The sequence below is a fragment of the Ailuropoda melanoleuca genome, chromosome 4 (genome assembly GCF_002007445.2).
Source record: "Ailuropoda melanoleuca isolate Jingjing chromosome 4, ASM200744v2, whole genome shotgun sequence".
Taxonomy (NCBI): domain Eukaryota; kingdom Metazoa; phylum Chordata; class Mammalia; order Carnivora; family Ursidae; genus Ailuropoda; species Ailuropoda melanoleuca.
The window spans coordinates 7,312,259-7,326,467 of record NC_048221.1 but is presented as its reverse complement, the minus strand read 5'-3'; the positions used below and the strand labels follow the sequence as shown (position 1 = coordinate 7,326,467).

The window sequence follows — 14,209 nt, the reverse complement described above, 5'->3', positions numbered from 1 at the left end:
GATTTCCAGAGCAGGCAGCCTTCCCTTGTCTCGCGTTGTCACCAGCCCTGTCCCCGTTATCTGACCCAGTAGGTTTTACTTACAAAAGGGGATTTGCTTATAACAAGTAACTTTATAGGTGCCCCAACATGGCCATGAAGGAGGCAGATGACGATGAAGAAGTTGATGACAATATTCCAGAGATGCCATCACCCAAAAAAATGCATCAGGGGAAGAAAAAGAAACAGAACAAGAATCGGATCTCTTGGGTTGGAGACGCTGTCAAGGTAATCCTGGAGCAGATGGTCATCTTATTGTCACACCTCTAACAAAGCAGGTGTCCCCGTGTGTATCACTGCTAAACTTCTTCAGCAGCCTGAGCCCTGGAGCGGAGAAAGCTGCTCATTTGCCTGTGAAAGGAGCAGGGCCAGTGAGAGAAGCCAAAGCCCTTGGCCATGCACCAGAAATGTGTTGTTGTTGTTGTTGTTTTGTTTGCTTGTGTGCCCACAGACTCCATTTTCCTAACATTCCAAAGTGGGCATTTGACACTGACCTAGGGGTGTCGGCTGGTTCTCCTTCAAAGCTTGTTTCAGAGAGAGCCATCACTGCCCCCTCTGGCCTGGGTGTGGGTGTTTTTGCGACACTAGCAGATTGCCTCCCTTAAGTTCTTTGATTGTCTAAGGCACAGCTTTTACCAAAGCTGAAGAGCTTTGCTTTCCTTTAGCATTGCTTCCTTGATGTCTGTAAGCCAAAGATCTGGTCTGTAGCATGAGGCCTACCCCTGCCAGATGCTGCTGTAAGCCTGGATGTGGCTAAACCTTTGTCCTGTGCTGCTGGTCCTCTGGGACAGGAGGATAGGCACATGCACTGTCCAGTGGGTGGAGGGCTGGAGGGAGGTCGGGGCCTTGGGGGCTTCCTGAGGAGGCAACATCTGAGCTGAGACCCAGAAGGTTGGCGAGGAACCAGCCTCACAAAGATGTGGGGGAGAGGCAGGGCCGAGGCTCTCAGGTGGAAACTAGCTTTCCTTGTGGGAGAAGTAGGTCCTTGTAGCTGACAGGAGTTGGGGCTGGGATGTGGCCTTAGGATCTTGGCATTAGGAGTTGGGACTGGTACTGTTTAAAATCAAATGCTGGAATCTGACAGCTGACACTAAAGGGCAGGGCTGACGAGGAGGAAACGTGGTGCTCTTCATGCAGATTTCCAGCTGAGGGAGGTAGATGTTTTCTGTAGTAGCCAGGCTGGTAGAGCCTCGTGACTTAACAAAATTGTTAGGAAATTAGGCTTTTATGCAAAGTAATAGGAACAGGTAGGTCAAGCCGAGACTGGACCTTCAAACCCATCCTCACCTGAAATGAAGCTCTTGTTTTCAGACTGATGGGAAGAAGAATTACTTTAAGAAGGTTTGCATCGACTCAGAAACCCTGGAAGTGGGGGACTGTGTCTCTGTTATTCCAGATGACTCTTCAAAACCGCTGTATTTAGCAAGGTTTGTATCTTTTCCTTTGTTTGACTTCACACATTCTCTTAGACAACTAGGAGATGCTTATGTACTGAGAGCAGCATCAGCTCTTTGCTAGGCTAATTGCAAAAAGAAAACACAAGTTGCCCTAAGTAAATTCAGTCTAGATTGGCCGGGCAAGTGAGTGGCTTTGTTCGGACTCCAGGGTCACTGCGCTGTGGGAGGACAGCAGCAACGGGCAGATGTTTCACGCCCACTGGTTCTGCGCCGGGACAGACACAGTCCTTGGAGCCACGTCGGACCCCTTGGAGCTGTTCCTGGTTGATGAGTGTGAGGACATGCAGCTTTCGTACATCCATAGCAAGGTGAAGGTTGTCTATAAAGCTCCATCGGAAAACTGGGCCTTGGAGGTGAGTGCCCAGTGCCCCTCACGTGCCCTTCCCTCCCTGCATGGGGTCATGGCTGACCCCGCGTCCTTGTGCTCAAAGGGAGGCATGGATCCTGAGGCTGTGATGGCGGAGGATGATGGAAAGACCTACTTCTACCAGCTGTGGTACGATCAAGACTATGCAAGATTTGAGTCCCCCCCGAAAACCCAGCCAACGGAGGAGAACAAGTACAAGTGAGTGTCAGGCCCGGCCAGTGGTGCTCTGGGGCCTGCACGTCTCTGTGCGTCACTCCAGACTCTCCTGTGCTGCTCTCTGGCGGGGTTTCTCCCCCACTAATCAAAGACCAGCCTGACTTGGTCGCAGTTGCTTTAAGTGTACGGACGGACCGGGTGCGGACTTACCAGCTTCATCAGAAGCTCTCCCATCCAGGAGCAGGACGAGTGTGTTTGTGTGCTTCTTTTAAATTTTCTCTAGGTGTTCAGTGCCCCATGCCTGTCTTTGTAGCCTCTGTACCTCACTTGTTTGGACTCAGTGTGGCACTGGCATCTCTCGAGCAGCAGCGAGGCTGGTGGGGTGAAGCCTGGGAGGGCTGGCTTACATGCTTCTGGTGTTTCTTCCGTCAGCCTGCGCTGCTGCCGCCTTTTGATCTCCAATGAGGTTACTGATGAGATCTCCTTTATGGGGTTACTGATGAGAAATAATGTTGAATTTACCAGCTAGCTTTTCAGCCTTTAGAGAGAATGGTATTAGACTCCTTTAATGTCGAGTTCTCACTGAACCGTTCAGCCTTCGTGCTTGGGGTGTGTTCTTTACCATATTCTACATTCTATTTGTCTTAGGGGTTTTGTTTTGTTTTTTGTCTTAGGGTTTTTATATCAAATACTCAAAAGTGGAATTGGCTTGTCATTTTCTTGTGTTATATCTTTGGTCCCAAGTAAGGGTTTTCAAAGTGTGAACATAAACTACAGAAAAGCTACTTCTTCAAATATCTGCAGCTGTTTTCTGCTGGTCATCAGAGTCTCTGGATTAGGCCACTGGCTGCTGCTGTAGCTGCTACCAACCAGCTCAGGGCCTTTTGTTTCTGTCCTTCACTCCTTCAGGTTCTGTGTAAGCTGTGCCCGTCTGGCTGAAATGAGGCAAAAAGAAATTCCCAGGGTCCTGGAACAGATTGAGGACCTGGACACCCGGGTTCTCTACAGCTCGGCCACCAAGAACGGCGTCCAGTATCGAGTGGGTGATGGCGTGTACCTCCTCCCCGAGGCCTTCACATTCAAGTGAGTGCCTGCTTTGCCCAGGTCAGGGCATGAGCTCTGGACCGGTACAGGGTTGGCTTCGAGATGTCTCCGACCCTGGAACCCGAGGACTAGCTGCTGCCGGAACTGTCACTGTAGTATCTGGTGATCAGCGATGGCCAGCCGTCCTGTGTAGAGTGAGTATAGCTCACTGCAGAGTGTAGCTGTAAGCCTGAAGAAAGTCCGAGGATGCGCCAGCGAAGGGGGCGCGAGTGTCCGTGGTCAGGCCCTGCCCCGCCGTGAGGCTTTGGGAAGGAGACCATCTCCTCCCGGTCCCTCTCTGTCCCATGGGAGGATGGTCTCACCTGCTGGTCTCTTAGGCCAGTGCTTGGCCTAAAGACTGAATGAACAGGAGTTGTGATCCCATTTACCAGGAAGTATCGAGACATCTTTGCGTATCAGAAGGTTGGGGCTTTTCGGGGACAAATAAAGCCGAGGAATTTCCACCCTTGAGCCGGTCTGTTCTAAGAACTAGCGTGTGGCTGCGTTTACAACCAGCACTTTCCGAACTTCTCCGTTTCCCGACTTTCAGCTGTGTTTTCCTAAAGTCTCAGTTGGAACCCAGTCCCTATCCTCCATTCAGTTACTGTGAATTACAGAACACAGAGGGCAGGGCCTTCCGGCCTCGTGCAGTCGGTACGTGTAGCCCCCTTATGCCCCGCTGTCCTTGGTGAAGAGGGGAGGGTGCCCAGGTACTTGCTGCATAATACGGGCATCCACACAGGTGCTCAGAGGCCCCTTTGAAACCTGTCAGACTAAGGGGGCCTGGTGGGAAAGCACGGCAGTGGCCTTCCTGAATGGCAGCCTTGACAGCGTGCAGCCAAATCGGATGATCGCCTGTACCTCTGTAGTCAGGCCAAATTCGGCTTGCCCAGACCATGAGTCTCCACCCTGTGGTTTTCACAGCATCACCTCGGTCAGCACCTCAGTCGGGAGAGCACAGGTTATGCCTTGGGAACAAGCCCTCCAATGGGGGCTTTTCTTCTTGCCCATACTGTGTGTCCATCGTGGTTCAGCAGGGCACTTGGGCAGTTGGGTCACTCAGGGCTGAGCTGGTGGAACCACTGCCTTTTCAAAGTTGCCAGTCTGAGCCAAGGGAAAGCGACCTGGAGGCTCTCCTAGCAGTTTAATGTTCCCGCCCGGAAGTGCTCGCGTGCCATTTCTCATATTTATGAAGCAGAATGAGTCCCATGCCAGGAAGTACAGTCCTGCCATGTGGCCGGGAGCTGGGCAGATTCAGACAGTGCCAGCAGCTGTGGTAGCCAGCAGTGCACAGATGGATAAGGCTCCTTTTATTTTTTAAAGATTTTATTTGAGAGCCTGCACGAGCAGGTGAGGCGGTGGGGGCGCAGTTGGGGGGGTGGTGAAGCAGACTCCCCACTGAGCAGGGAGCCCGATGTGGGGCTTGATCCCAGGACCCTGGGATCATGACCTGAGCCGAAGGCAGACGCTTAATCCACTGAGCCACCCAGGCGCCCCGAGAATGCTCATTTTAAACTGTGGGTGAGTCTTAGTATTTCTGTACATCTCGGGGCACTTAGCTGCATTAGTTTATGAGGTGTTTGAGTTAAGCAGTACTGTTACCAGCTGGGAAGGGAGGCTGAGGTCATTGCTTTTTATGGTTCCATGTTCAGTTACGCATAGTGCTTGCTACTCTGCAGCATCAAGCTGTCCAGTCCCGTGAAACGCCCGCGCAAGGAGCCTGTGGACGAAGATCTGTATCCAGAACACTACCGGAAATACTCTGATTACATCAAAGGCAGTAACCTGGATGCCCCTGAGCCGTATCGAATTGGCCGAATAAAAGAAATCTTCTGTATCAAGAAGAGCAATGGCAGGCCCAACGAGACCGACATCAAGATCAGAATCAACAAATTCTACAGGTCAGTGAAGGCCTCTGCTCTTCCAGGAGGCAGCACTCTTCTAGAAGTCGGAAATGGGGTTGTAACAGTGATATTTGAAGACTTTGGTAGAGGTAGCTGTTTTTCTGAGTGTTTCTGATTATCTGGTGGGTGCTGACAGTGACTAAATTATATCTCGCAGCCTTGCTTTAGACCTTTGTTTTAAAGTGACAGAGTCTCTCCCCCAAAGAAATCCTTAAGGAGAAGTCGAGCATGTGACAAGTCAGGGGTGGAATGTCCTGGGCTCTGCCATCTGTTTAGGGTTGTCAGTTCTGCCCCCTCCCCTCACCCTCCCCATTCTGTCCTGTTCTCCCCAGGTGCCCCATCCTGTTTCTGCGGTTCCCCTCTGTTGTTTCCCAAGTTCTTTTTTTTTTTTTTTTTTTTTTTNGATTTTATTTATTTATTCGACAGAGATAGAGACAGACAGCGAGAGAGGGAACACAAGCAGGCGGAGTGGGGAGAGGAAGAAGCAGGCTCATAGCGGAGGAGCCTGATGTGGGGCTCGATCCGGTAACGCCGGGATCACGCCCTGAGCCGAAGGCAGACGCCCAACCGCTGTGCCACCCAGGCGCCCCTCCCAAGTTCTTGACTTCACTCAGTCTGCTGCTGGGATCCTAATAACTCATAGTGGTTAGGAGCTAACCTGAAACTAATCAGAGAGATGGATATAAGGTTGCTTCACTTAACTAATGTATATCAAAGACTTTAAAAAAGTCTGTGTAATAATCATTTGTATTAACAGAAAAGAAACGAGAAGTCTGGCTAGTATAGGCAAGAGGAGGAAGTTCTAGATGCTTAACGGGCAGAAGCCGCTGTTGTGCGTGGTGAAGCCAGCAGGTCCTTTGCTGAGTTCATGGCAAGAAATCACACTCGGTTGCTAGTTGGTAGTGCCGGCGAAGGGGGATAGAAATGATGCTGGCCTAACTGGGGGTTGGGGTCTTTACCTGTTGGTTTTCTGAGCACCCCAGAAATGTGGTGCTGTTTAATTTTGTCAGTTAATAACAAAAGAGAATTGCTCACAAAGACACTTCGGTTTTCAGGCCAGAGAACACCCACAAGTCTACCCCAGCAAGTTACCATGCAGACATCAACCTGCTTTACTGGAGCGACGAGGAGGTGGTGGTGGACTTCAAGGCCGTGCAGGGCCGCTGCACTGTGGAGTATGGGGAGGACCTGCCTGGGTGCCTCCAGGACTTCTCCGCTGGGGGGCCGGACCGTTTCTACTTCCTTGAGGTGGTACCCTGGACTTACTGGAGGGAGGGGCTTCGGTCAAAGTCCCCGCCCCCAGGAAAGTAGTGGAATGAACTACCCAGGGTATGAATCTATGGTATTCAAGTTCTTCTGGAACTTAACACTTTTTTAAGCCAGAAGTAACATTTGGGAGTCCTTATGCATCTACAGTTTATTTGGAGACTATTAGGTGGCCTCTGCTAGCCCTACCAGGGCCTTAATGTGAGTTAGGGAAAGGTGCCGCTTTCCCTGGCGGACTCAGCCCTGCCCCTCCCCTTCACCCAGGCATCTGTGGCCAGGTGAGGTCTCTACAGCTGAGCACTGGTGACTGAGAAAGGATCTGGGAGTCTGTCCATTAAGCTAATCGCTTTTAAATTGTTTGAGCGTGGCTTTTCCTGTGTTAACTCATCTGAAGTTGATACACACCTGTGTTTCCCCCAGGTTGCACTGTGGGTGGCCCAGTGATCACTTTGCCTGTTCTTAGAATGAGTAGTCCAGGTACTTAGAATAGTAGAAATTCCAGTGTTGGCCACATAAAATATTTGTATCCTAGAACTCCCCTTCCCCCCACCGCCGTTTCCATCATAATAAAATCGAAGTATTCTTATTGATGGCTAATTGCTTATGGCCATATAATTATGTGGATCTTTATCAGATTAACTTAAATTCCCTTTGTTAGAAAAGGGACCAGCGTGTTTCTCTGCCAGACCGTTGTGGTTTTTTCCTTCTTAGGCCTATAATGCCAAGAACAAAAGCTTTGAAGATCCTCCAAACCATGCCCGTAGCCCTGGAAATAAAGGGAAAGGGAAGGGTAAAGGTATGTCATTATTCCACACGGTTCCCTTCAAGTCTGTCTTACGTAAGTCAGGGACTGATGAATCATTTGGTGTGAAAATACAGCTTCTGATGTTACCTCCTTCTTCACTGTGAGTTCAGAAGGAGGGTTTAAGGGGAGCAGGTTAGGGCTGTCACCTCACTTGTGGCCTGTCTCTTCCAGGGAAGGGCAGGGCAAAGTCTCAAACGTGTGAGCCGAGTGAACCAGAGGCAGAAATTAAACTGCCTAAGCTGCGGACCTTGGATGTGTTTTCTGGCTGTGGGGGGTTGTCGGAAGGATTCCACCAAGCAGGTAAATACTGCGAGGGTTTCTCTGCGGAACTAGTAAAACTGGATCAGGCAGGTTCTACCTGGAAGACGTTTTTGGGCTCCGGTCACAGTTCTGCCTCGAGTGTGACTCAAGGGGGTTCTTTGCACACATTTGTAATTGTATGTCCCAGGCATCTCGGAAACACTGTGGGCCATCGAGATGTGGGACCCTGCGGCCCAGGCATTTCGGCTGAACAATCCTGGGTCCACGGTGTTCACGGAGGACTGCAACGTCCTGCTGAAGCTGGTCATGGCCGGGGAGGCGACCAACCCCCGCGGTCAGAAGCTGCCTCAGAAGGGAGACGTGGAGATGCTGTGTGGTGGGCCACCTTGCCAAGGGTTTAGTGGCATGAACCGCTTCAACTCTCGTACCTACTCCAAGTTCAAGAACTCCCTGGTGGTTTCCTTTCTCAGGTAAACGGAGTAGAAGCCCCTGTGTTCAGGGCTGCCTGAGTGTAGCTAGACAGCCAGCCCTGGGGCTGTGACGCCAGGTGTGCCGGCGGCGCGCAGTTGCTGGGTTAGCCGGTGTGCCTGCTGAAGTCTGTGTGTGCAGCCGAGGCACCCAGCTTTTGCCTCCGGGGGTTCATGGCTGGCTTCTCGGCAGAGGGACTTGGAGAGTCAGCGGGTGTCGCCTCCCAGCGAGCAAATGTTGAGCATTCAGGTGTAGCTTCTGGTGGAGTAGGTCCTCTTTTGGTGCATGCGGATGACCCTCGTAGTCTCTGCCACCTCCCACAGCTACTGTGACTACTACCGGCCCCGCTACTTCCTGTTGGAGAACGTCCGGAATTTCGTTTCCTTCAAGCGCTCCATGGTCCTGAAGCTCACGCTCCGCTGCCTCGTCCGCATGGGCTATCAGTGCACCTTCGGCGTGTTGCAGGTGGGCAGGCGGGGGTGCACAGGGGAGGGCTCAGTGGTCCCTGGAGTGCAGCAGGTGGTTTCTGACTGGAAATAGCGTTGAACGGGACAGACCTGTGCCAGTGAGGGTGGGGGGAGGTGGCGGCTGGGGCCCGCACCCACCGCCGCCAAGCTCGCAGCAGGCAGGTCTGGGGAGCCCAGGGCCGCTGTGCCAGTAAGTCCACCTACCTCTCAGGGTCTCGAGAATCCTATCCTCTTGTGCCGGAGGAGGGGCCGTGTGTTTCCAGCTCCTCCCTCATGAGAGGGAAGGGCGGTGGCCAACTGTGGAGCTCTGGGTAGCAGCTAGATCCGCCCGGGGGGTGGGTGAAACCGGAATTGGGGAAGGGTGCACAGAGTTACCAGTTACCAAAAATATCCCTTGGGTGAAGGTTTACGTAGAAACCTCAGGAGAAGGTGGAAGATCATACTCCAGGTAGCGGCTGGCAGCTTTGTCTGCGTGGACAGAGACTTTGGGTGATCAGAGGGAACTAGTCTTGATGCGAAAAGCAGCTAGTCTGCGTATACCTGTTCAGGAACTAATGGCATAACTAAAGATGAAGCAATGCTCAAAAATGGGAAGAAAGTCTGGCTGGAAGGCAGTGAGGTAATGTCTGTGTGAGCGAAGTGCTGGGCTGCCCACCACCACCCCCATGCCCGGCCTCCATGGGTCCCGGGCTCACCCATCAAACCTTTCTGGCAGCTCTTGTGACCACTTGCTGCTAGGTAGGCCGCAGGGCTCCTTGGCTGTCTGCCTGCTCTTCTCCCCGAGCACTGAGATCATGGGATCCCGCGTAGAGCTCTCAAAAGAGCTGGCTGGAATTGCCAGCACGGTTTACTCCCATCTTCTCCAAGGACTAGTGGCCACCGCATGGGATCTTTCCTCTTTCATCTGGTCCCGCTTATTCTTGTTGGGAGCAAACCCGCTGAGTTAATTAGGGGCTGGTTGGAGGTGCCCGCCTAACTGTGTGTGTCTGGCACGCGCGCTCCACAGGCTGGTCAGTATGGCGTGGCCCAGACGCGGAGGCGGGCCATCATCCTGGCTGCGGCCCCCGGAGAGAAGCTTCCCCTGTTTCCGGAGCCACTGCACGTGTTCGCGCCTCGGGCCTGCCAGCTGAGTGTCGTGGTGGACGACAAGAAGTTTGTCAGCAACATCACCAGGTGGGAGCCCCACTTGCCCCCGTGTCATGGCACTTGTTTTACCTGGGAGGTTTGGTGTTGACGGGTCTCTCGAGAGGCCTGAACTGAAGAGAATGTGTTAGAGCAGGCAGTGTGGTGTCGGGCCTGCCACACAAGCGCTTTACCTCCTCTGGTCTTGCTCTGACCTCTAGTTGAGGGCTGCGCGCAGGGCAGCCACTGGACATGGCTGTAGTCGTGAGCAGAGACCATAGCACAGCTTGTCCTCTTTGTACACAAGGTCTAAGCAGGATGCCGCCCTCGTGACCTTGGGTGGTCCTTTGACTTCTGACCTAGGTTGTCCTCCCTGGAGGGGGCAGTGCCAGCAGTCAGGATATGGCACCTGTAACATGAGGGACAGTCGTGGCCTGGGTCCCCAGAGTTGTCAGCTGTCCGCTATGCTGTTGCAGGTTAAGCTCGGGCCCGTTCCGAACCATCACTGTGCGGGACACCATGTCTGACCTCCCTGAGGTCCGGAATGGAGCTTCGGCGCTCGAAATCTTGTACAATGGGGAGCCTCAGTCCTGGTTCCAGAGGCAGCTCCGGGGCTCACAGTACCAGCCCATCCTCAGGGACCACATCTGTAAGGTAACAGTGCCTTGCCAGAGCTGGGCCAGCCTAGTCGGACCAGTGGCCTCATGAGAAAGAAAGGAACGTGTGTTTGGAGCCCAGCCAGGGCGTGGGGTGGGAGGCAGGATCTGGGCCTGGGCCCTTCGGGCTCAGCCTACATCAGCGTCCTCTCAGCTGACTCCTGCCCTCACCTCTTTGCCTCCTGCTTTTCTTCTTGCCACGACCGTCCATGTCCCCTGTAGCAGCACACAGTCCTAGAGTGTCTGAGCTGCTGCTCTTCCTGAGCGGGTATCTGGCCACTGCCGCCTCTGACTGACCTCATGTCTTCTGCCCATGTTCTGTATGTCTTCCCAGATACACCAAACCCAGATCTTCCTCTAGTTGGTTCTCTGATCCTGCGGGGCTCTGCTCACCTGTCGCCACCTCAGAGAAGCCCTCTCAGCTTGCCCTAAGCTGTCCCTTCACCTATTCTCCCCCATGCTATTCCATGTCCCTGCTCTGTTAACCTTCATGGCACATGCAGTCCCCAGGTTGTTGATTTGGGCTACTGTTTGTCTCCCACAATGGGATACAAACCCCTTAGGGGTTCCTGGTCACTGGTGTTTCCAGTTCCGAGAATGGTGGTGCCTATACTACCACGGGTGCTTAAATGCTCCCTGACTGAAGTGACATCTGGGCCCTGCTGCGCTTTTTCAGGACATGAGTGCGTTGGTGGCCGCCCGCATGCGGCACATCCCTCTGGCCCCCGGCTCAGACTGGCGCGACCTGCCGAATATCGAGGTGCGGCTCTCTGACGGCACCATGGCCAGGAAGCTGCGCTACACGTACCATGATAAGAAGAACGGCTGCAGCAGCACTGGGGCCCTCCGTGGGGTCTGCTCCTGTGTGGAAGGTGGGGACCCTGCTGGTGCCCTGGGTTGGGGCTTCTCTTGGGTTTACCTTGAACCCCCCCCCCTTAGCTTCTGATCGCCTGCAGCAGTCCAGGGGCCTCCGGGAAGCAGCACTCTCGCCTGGGGTCTCCCAGCAGGAGATACTGGGGACTGCCACGCACTGACCTGAGGCCCCAGGCAAGGCACAGACACGCCAGACCTGGATGGCATGCTGTAAATAGATGCTGAGAGCATGACGTCCTAAAAGCTTTGTCTGCACCTTGGGATTGTCGGTTGCTTTGTCCCTCCCATTCCATAACCACAGTCTCATCGCAGCCCTCTCTTCTAGCGGGCAAAGCCTGTGACTCTGCGGCTAGACAGTTCAACACCCTCATCCCCTGGTGCTTGCCCCACACCGGCAACAGGCACAACCACTGGGCCGGCCTCTATGGACGGCTGGAGTGGGATGGCTTCTTCAGCACGACCGTCACCAACCCTGAGCCCATGGGCAAGCAGGTAGGTCTGAGGGCTGGGGTCGTGCCTGGGAGGGGACAGAGACATGGGCTCAGCGGGTGGGAGCTGCCCATGAGAAGCAAGCACTCCTCACCCCCTCCTGCCTCTGTGCTGATGGAGACCGACTGAGCATTGAGGCCGAAGGCTGGAGTTTCCTGTGGGGCAGCTTCCCTCCTCCTGCCCTGAAGGGCAGGTGGGCCCAGTCTTGTTCCCCTTCCCCACCTCACCTTTCACCCCACAGGGCCGCGTTCTCCACCCTGAGCAGCACCGTGTTGTGAGCGTGCGGGAGTGTGCCCGCTCCCAGGGCTTCCCGGACACCTACCGGCTGTTTGGCAACATCCTAGATAAGCACCGACAGGTCAGTGGGCCGTGGAGCCGGGCCTGCTTTTCCTCTGTCCTTGAGGAGGGGCCGAACGGTGTCTCACACAGGGTGGCCCTGATGGGAGAAAGGCCACTCTGACCAGGGGGAAGGGTGTTTCAGTGGAAAGTAGGACACATGGTCACTTCTGAGGGGGCACTGAGCACCCAGAGTTTGTTGGCTGATTGGCCTCAGTATCCTCAGGAAGGAGGGATCCTGTCCCCAGGGCCCAGGGTGCCCCCAGGTCAGGCTGTCATTTAGCACATCAGTTGCTGTTTACAGCTCTGAGGCAGATTTAGCCCAAACGAGAAAGTTCCAGGACAGTGAACTTCAGTGAAGGAGCAGAGTAAATGTGCAGTGGTGAAAACTCACAGTTGGTAAGGGTGGGCGTGAACTAGCAATTCCTAACTGGTTCTCAGGGTGTTGAGTTAGCCCTTTCTTCAGTGTATTTCCATCTAAGACTGCCTGCACGTGGTTCACAAAGCCAGCAGTGCCTGGGGTTATAGCAGGAACCGCCTGCCTTCCCCTATTTCCCAAATCCTGTTTTCTAGAAACAACTCCTCTTAGCCAGAGGTGAAGAATAGTGACCTCCATGTCTGGATCGGAGTTTTTCTACAGCCCTTTAAAGGCCCCTCTCCTGTGGGTGGTCTTGACACGGGGTTTGGGGTGTGAAGGTGGCTGGTTGGAGGGTCCCAGAGCCATCATGGTGGAAGGGCTTTGGAGGCCCTTGTGAGCAGACCTGGGTCTTTGTGCCCTCATCACTGTTCTGAGAAGAGGCTGGTGCTGACCCCGGCCATGCCAAGCCAGGCATCTCCCTCCTTCCCTCCTGCAGGTGGGTAACGCTGTGCCGCCGCCCCTGGCCAAAGCCATCGGCTTGGAGATCAAGCGCTGTATGTTGGCCAAAGCTCGAGAGAGTGCCTCAGGTACGGTGGGGGCAGCGGGCGTGCACTTGGCTCAGGGCCTTTGCTCAGGCCTGCCTCGTGGCCTGGCTCAGACGCTAGCCAGGGCGGCCGGGGAGTCTCTGGGGAGCACCTGGCAGCAGTCTCACTGAATGTTCGTTCCGAGCTGCTGCAGCTGCTTGTTTGGTGGGCCATGGGCATCGACACCTGGCTGTTAACACAGCCCTTGATTTTAGCCTATTTGTGACACTTGCCTGTTGCTTAGTGTAGTGTCGACTGTGTGCTCTGCAATGACTTTACCTTTTATTTCTCTTTAGTTAAAATCAAGGAGGAGGAAACTACAAAGGACTAGTTTTGCCCTCCCGTCGCCCATGTTTCTGGCACCAGGGATCCCCAACATGCACTGATGTTGTATTTTTAACCTGTCGGTCTGTCAGTTCAGATGTGTCGTTCACGGTGTTTGTGGCCTTGTCTGGCATAAAACTGTTCTGTGAGGTTTGCTTATCAACTGATGACTTAGTGATCAAACTGTGCAGTACTTTGTGCATTCTGGATTTTAAAAGTTTTTTATTATGCGTTATATCAAATTTACCACTGTATGAGTGGAAATTAAGACTTTATGTAGTTTTTATATGTTGTAATATTTCTTCAAATAAATTTCTCCTATAAATCACCCTGGCTGGTGACTTGTGATTTCTGTGGGGCCGACTCTCAGCTGGGTCTGGATGAGCATGGGCCCCTCAGAGCAGAAGGTGACTCCACAGAGGGGTCGGTCTGAAGTTGGGTCACTCCAGGTGTGCCGTGTACATGCTTGGGGTGGGGGTTAACTTGTGACAGATCTGGCCAAGGAGACGCAAGTGGAATTTGTTAGCATGGCTTCCAGGAAAAGCTTTTAAAGGAGCAGTCTTCATTGTCATTCCCCAGTGTAGCCCTTCTTTGCTCTAGAAAGGACTGGGATGCCTGGTGGTGCAGCAGCCATCTTGTGACCATGAGGGTAGAAGCCCTGTGTAGTGGATGGTGGAGAAAGAGGAGTCGCTTGGCACCCTGGCCTGGTACCCACAGACACACACTTTATTTGAGAATCTTTTAGGTAGGCTTTCTAGGCATTCAGCCTAATTCAGTCCTACTGAATTCTAAGGCAAACCTTTTCTTTGGTACGTCTTTGGGAAAAGACTTGCTATAGAAGCCAACAAAGCAGAAGCAGACGAAGAAGTGTTGGTCACCAGCACACACGACACAGAGGACCACTGGTAGGATAAGGAACACCTGTCCTACCACCTCTACCGGTAAATGGCGCCCTTGGTGGCCCTTTAGCTGTCGCTTTCCCTTCAGTGAGTCACAGGTGTCTTAGTCATAAGAGTGAAGGACTAAACCTAGTCCAAACTTAAAACTACCTTCCTACTAAGGGGTCGGATGTTTCCCTCCTGTTATATAGAGCGCTGCACTGAACGTCGGTTGTACATGCTTTTCCATCTCCTTCAGGGAAGTACTGGGGGATTCCTGAATCATTGAGTGTAAATGTTTTCTGTTTCTACTTCAG

The 14,209-nt window shown here is 53.3% G+C and overlaps 1 protein-coding gene across 4 annotated transcripts in view; it reads left to right on the top strand.

Moving 5' to 3' along the window:
• DNMT1 (DNA methyltransferase 1) overlaps positions 1 to 13,342 on the top strand; it is a 42,680-nt gene extending 29,338 nt beyond the window's left edge. For 3 of the 4 annotated variants that reach the window (XM_011227660.3, XM_019801933.2, XM_019801934.2), the window contains 18 exons: positions 119 to 266; positions 1,350 to 1,465; positions 1,644 to 1,848; positions 1,927 to 2,060; positions 2,928 to 3,101; positions 4,781 to 5,002; positions 6,061 to 6,253; positions 6,983 to 7,067; positions 7,248 to 7,376; positions 7,525 to 7,807; positions 8,129 to 8,270; positions 9,279 to 9,445; positions 9,871 to 10,048; positions 10,727 to 10,922; positions 11,249 to 11,415; positions 11,654 to 11,770; positions 12,603 to 12,693; positions 12,987 to 13,021. In XM_011227660.3, the coding sequence (XP_011225962.3) occupies positions 119 to 266; positions 1,350 to 1,465; positions 1,644 to 1,848; positions 1,927 to 2,060; positions 2,928 to 3,101; positions 4,781 to 5,002; positions 6,061 to 6,253; positions 6,983 to 7,067; positions 7,248 to 7,376; positions 7,525 to 7,807; positions 8,129 to 8,270; positions 9,279 to 9,445; positions 9,871 to 10,048; positions 10,727 to 10,922; positions 11,249 to 11,415; positions 11,654 to 11,770; positions 12,603 to 12,693; positions 12,987 to 13,021 (2,782 nt within the window). Of the gene's footprint in view, positions 1 to 118; positions 267 to 1,349; positions 1,466 to 1,643; positions 1,849 to 1,926; positions 2,061 to 2,927; positions 3,102 to 4,780; positions 5,003 to 6,060; positions 6,254 to 6,982; positions 7,068 to 7,247; positions 7,377 to 7,524; positions 7,808 to 8,128; positions 8,271 to 9,278; positions 9,446 to 9,870; positions 10,049 to 10,726; positions 10,923 to 11,248; positions 11,416 to 11,653; positions 11,771 to 12,602; positions 12,694 to 12,986 lie in introns of all 4 variants that reach the window. The other variant, XM_011227659.3, reaches the window with a different exon arrangement.
• The last annotated feature ends 867 nt before the right edge of the window (positions 13,343 to 14,209 follow it).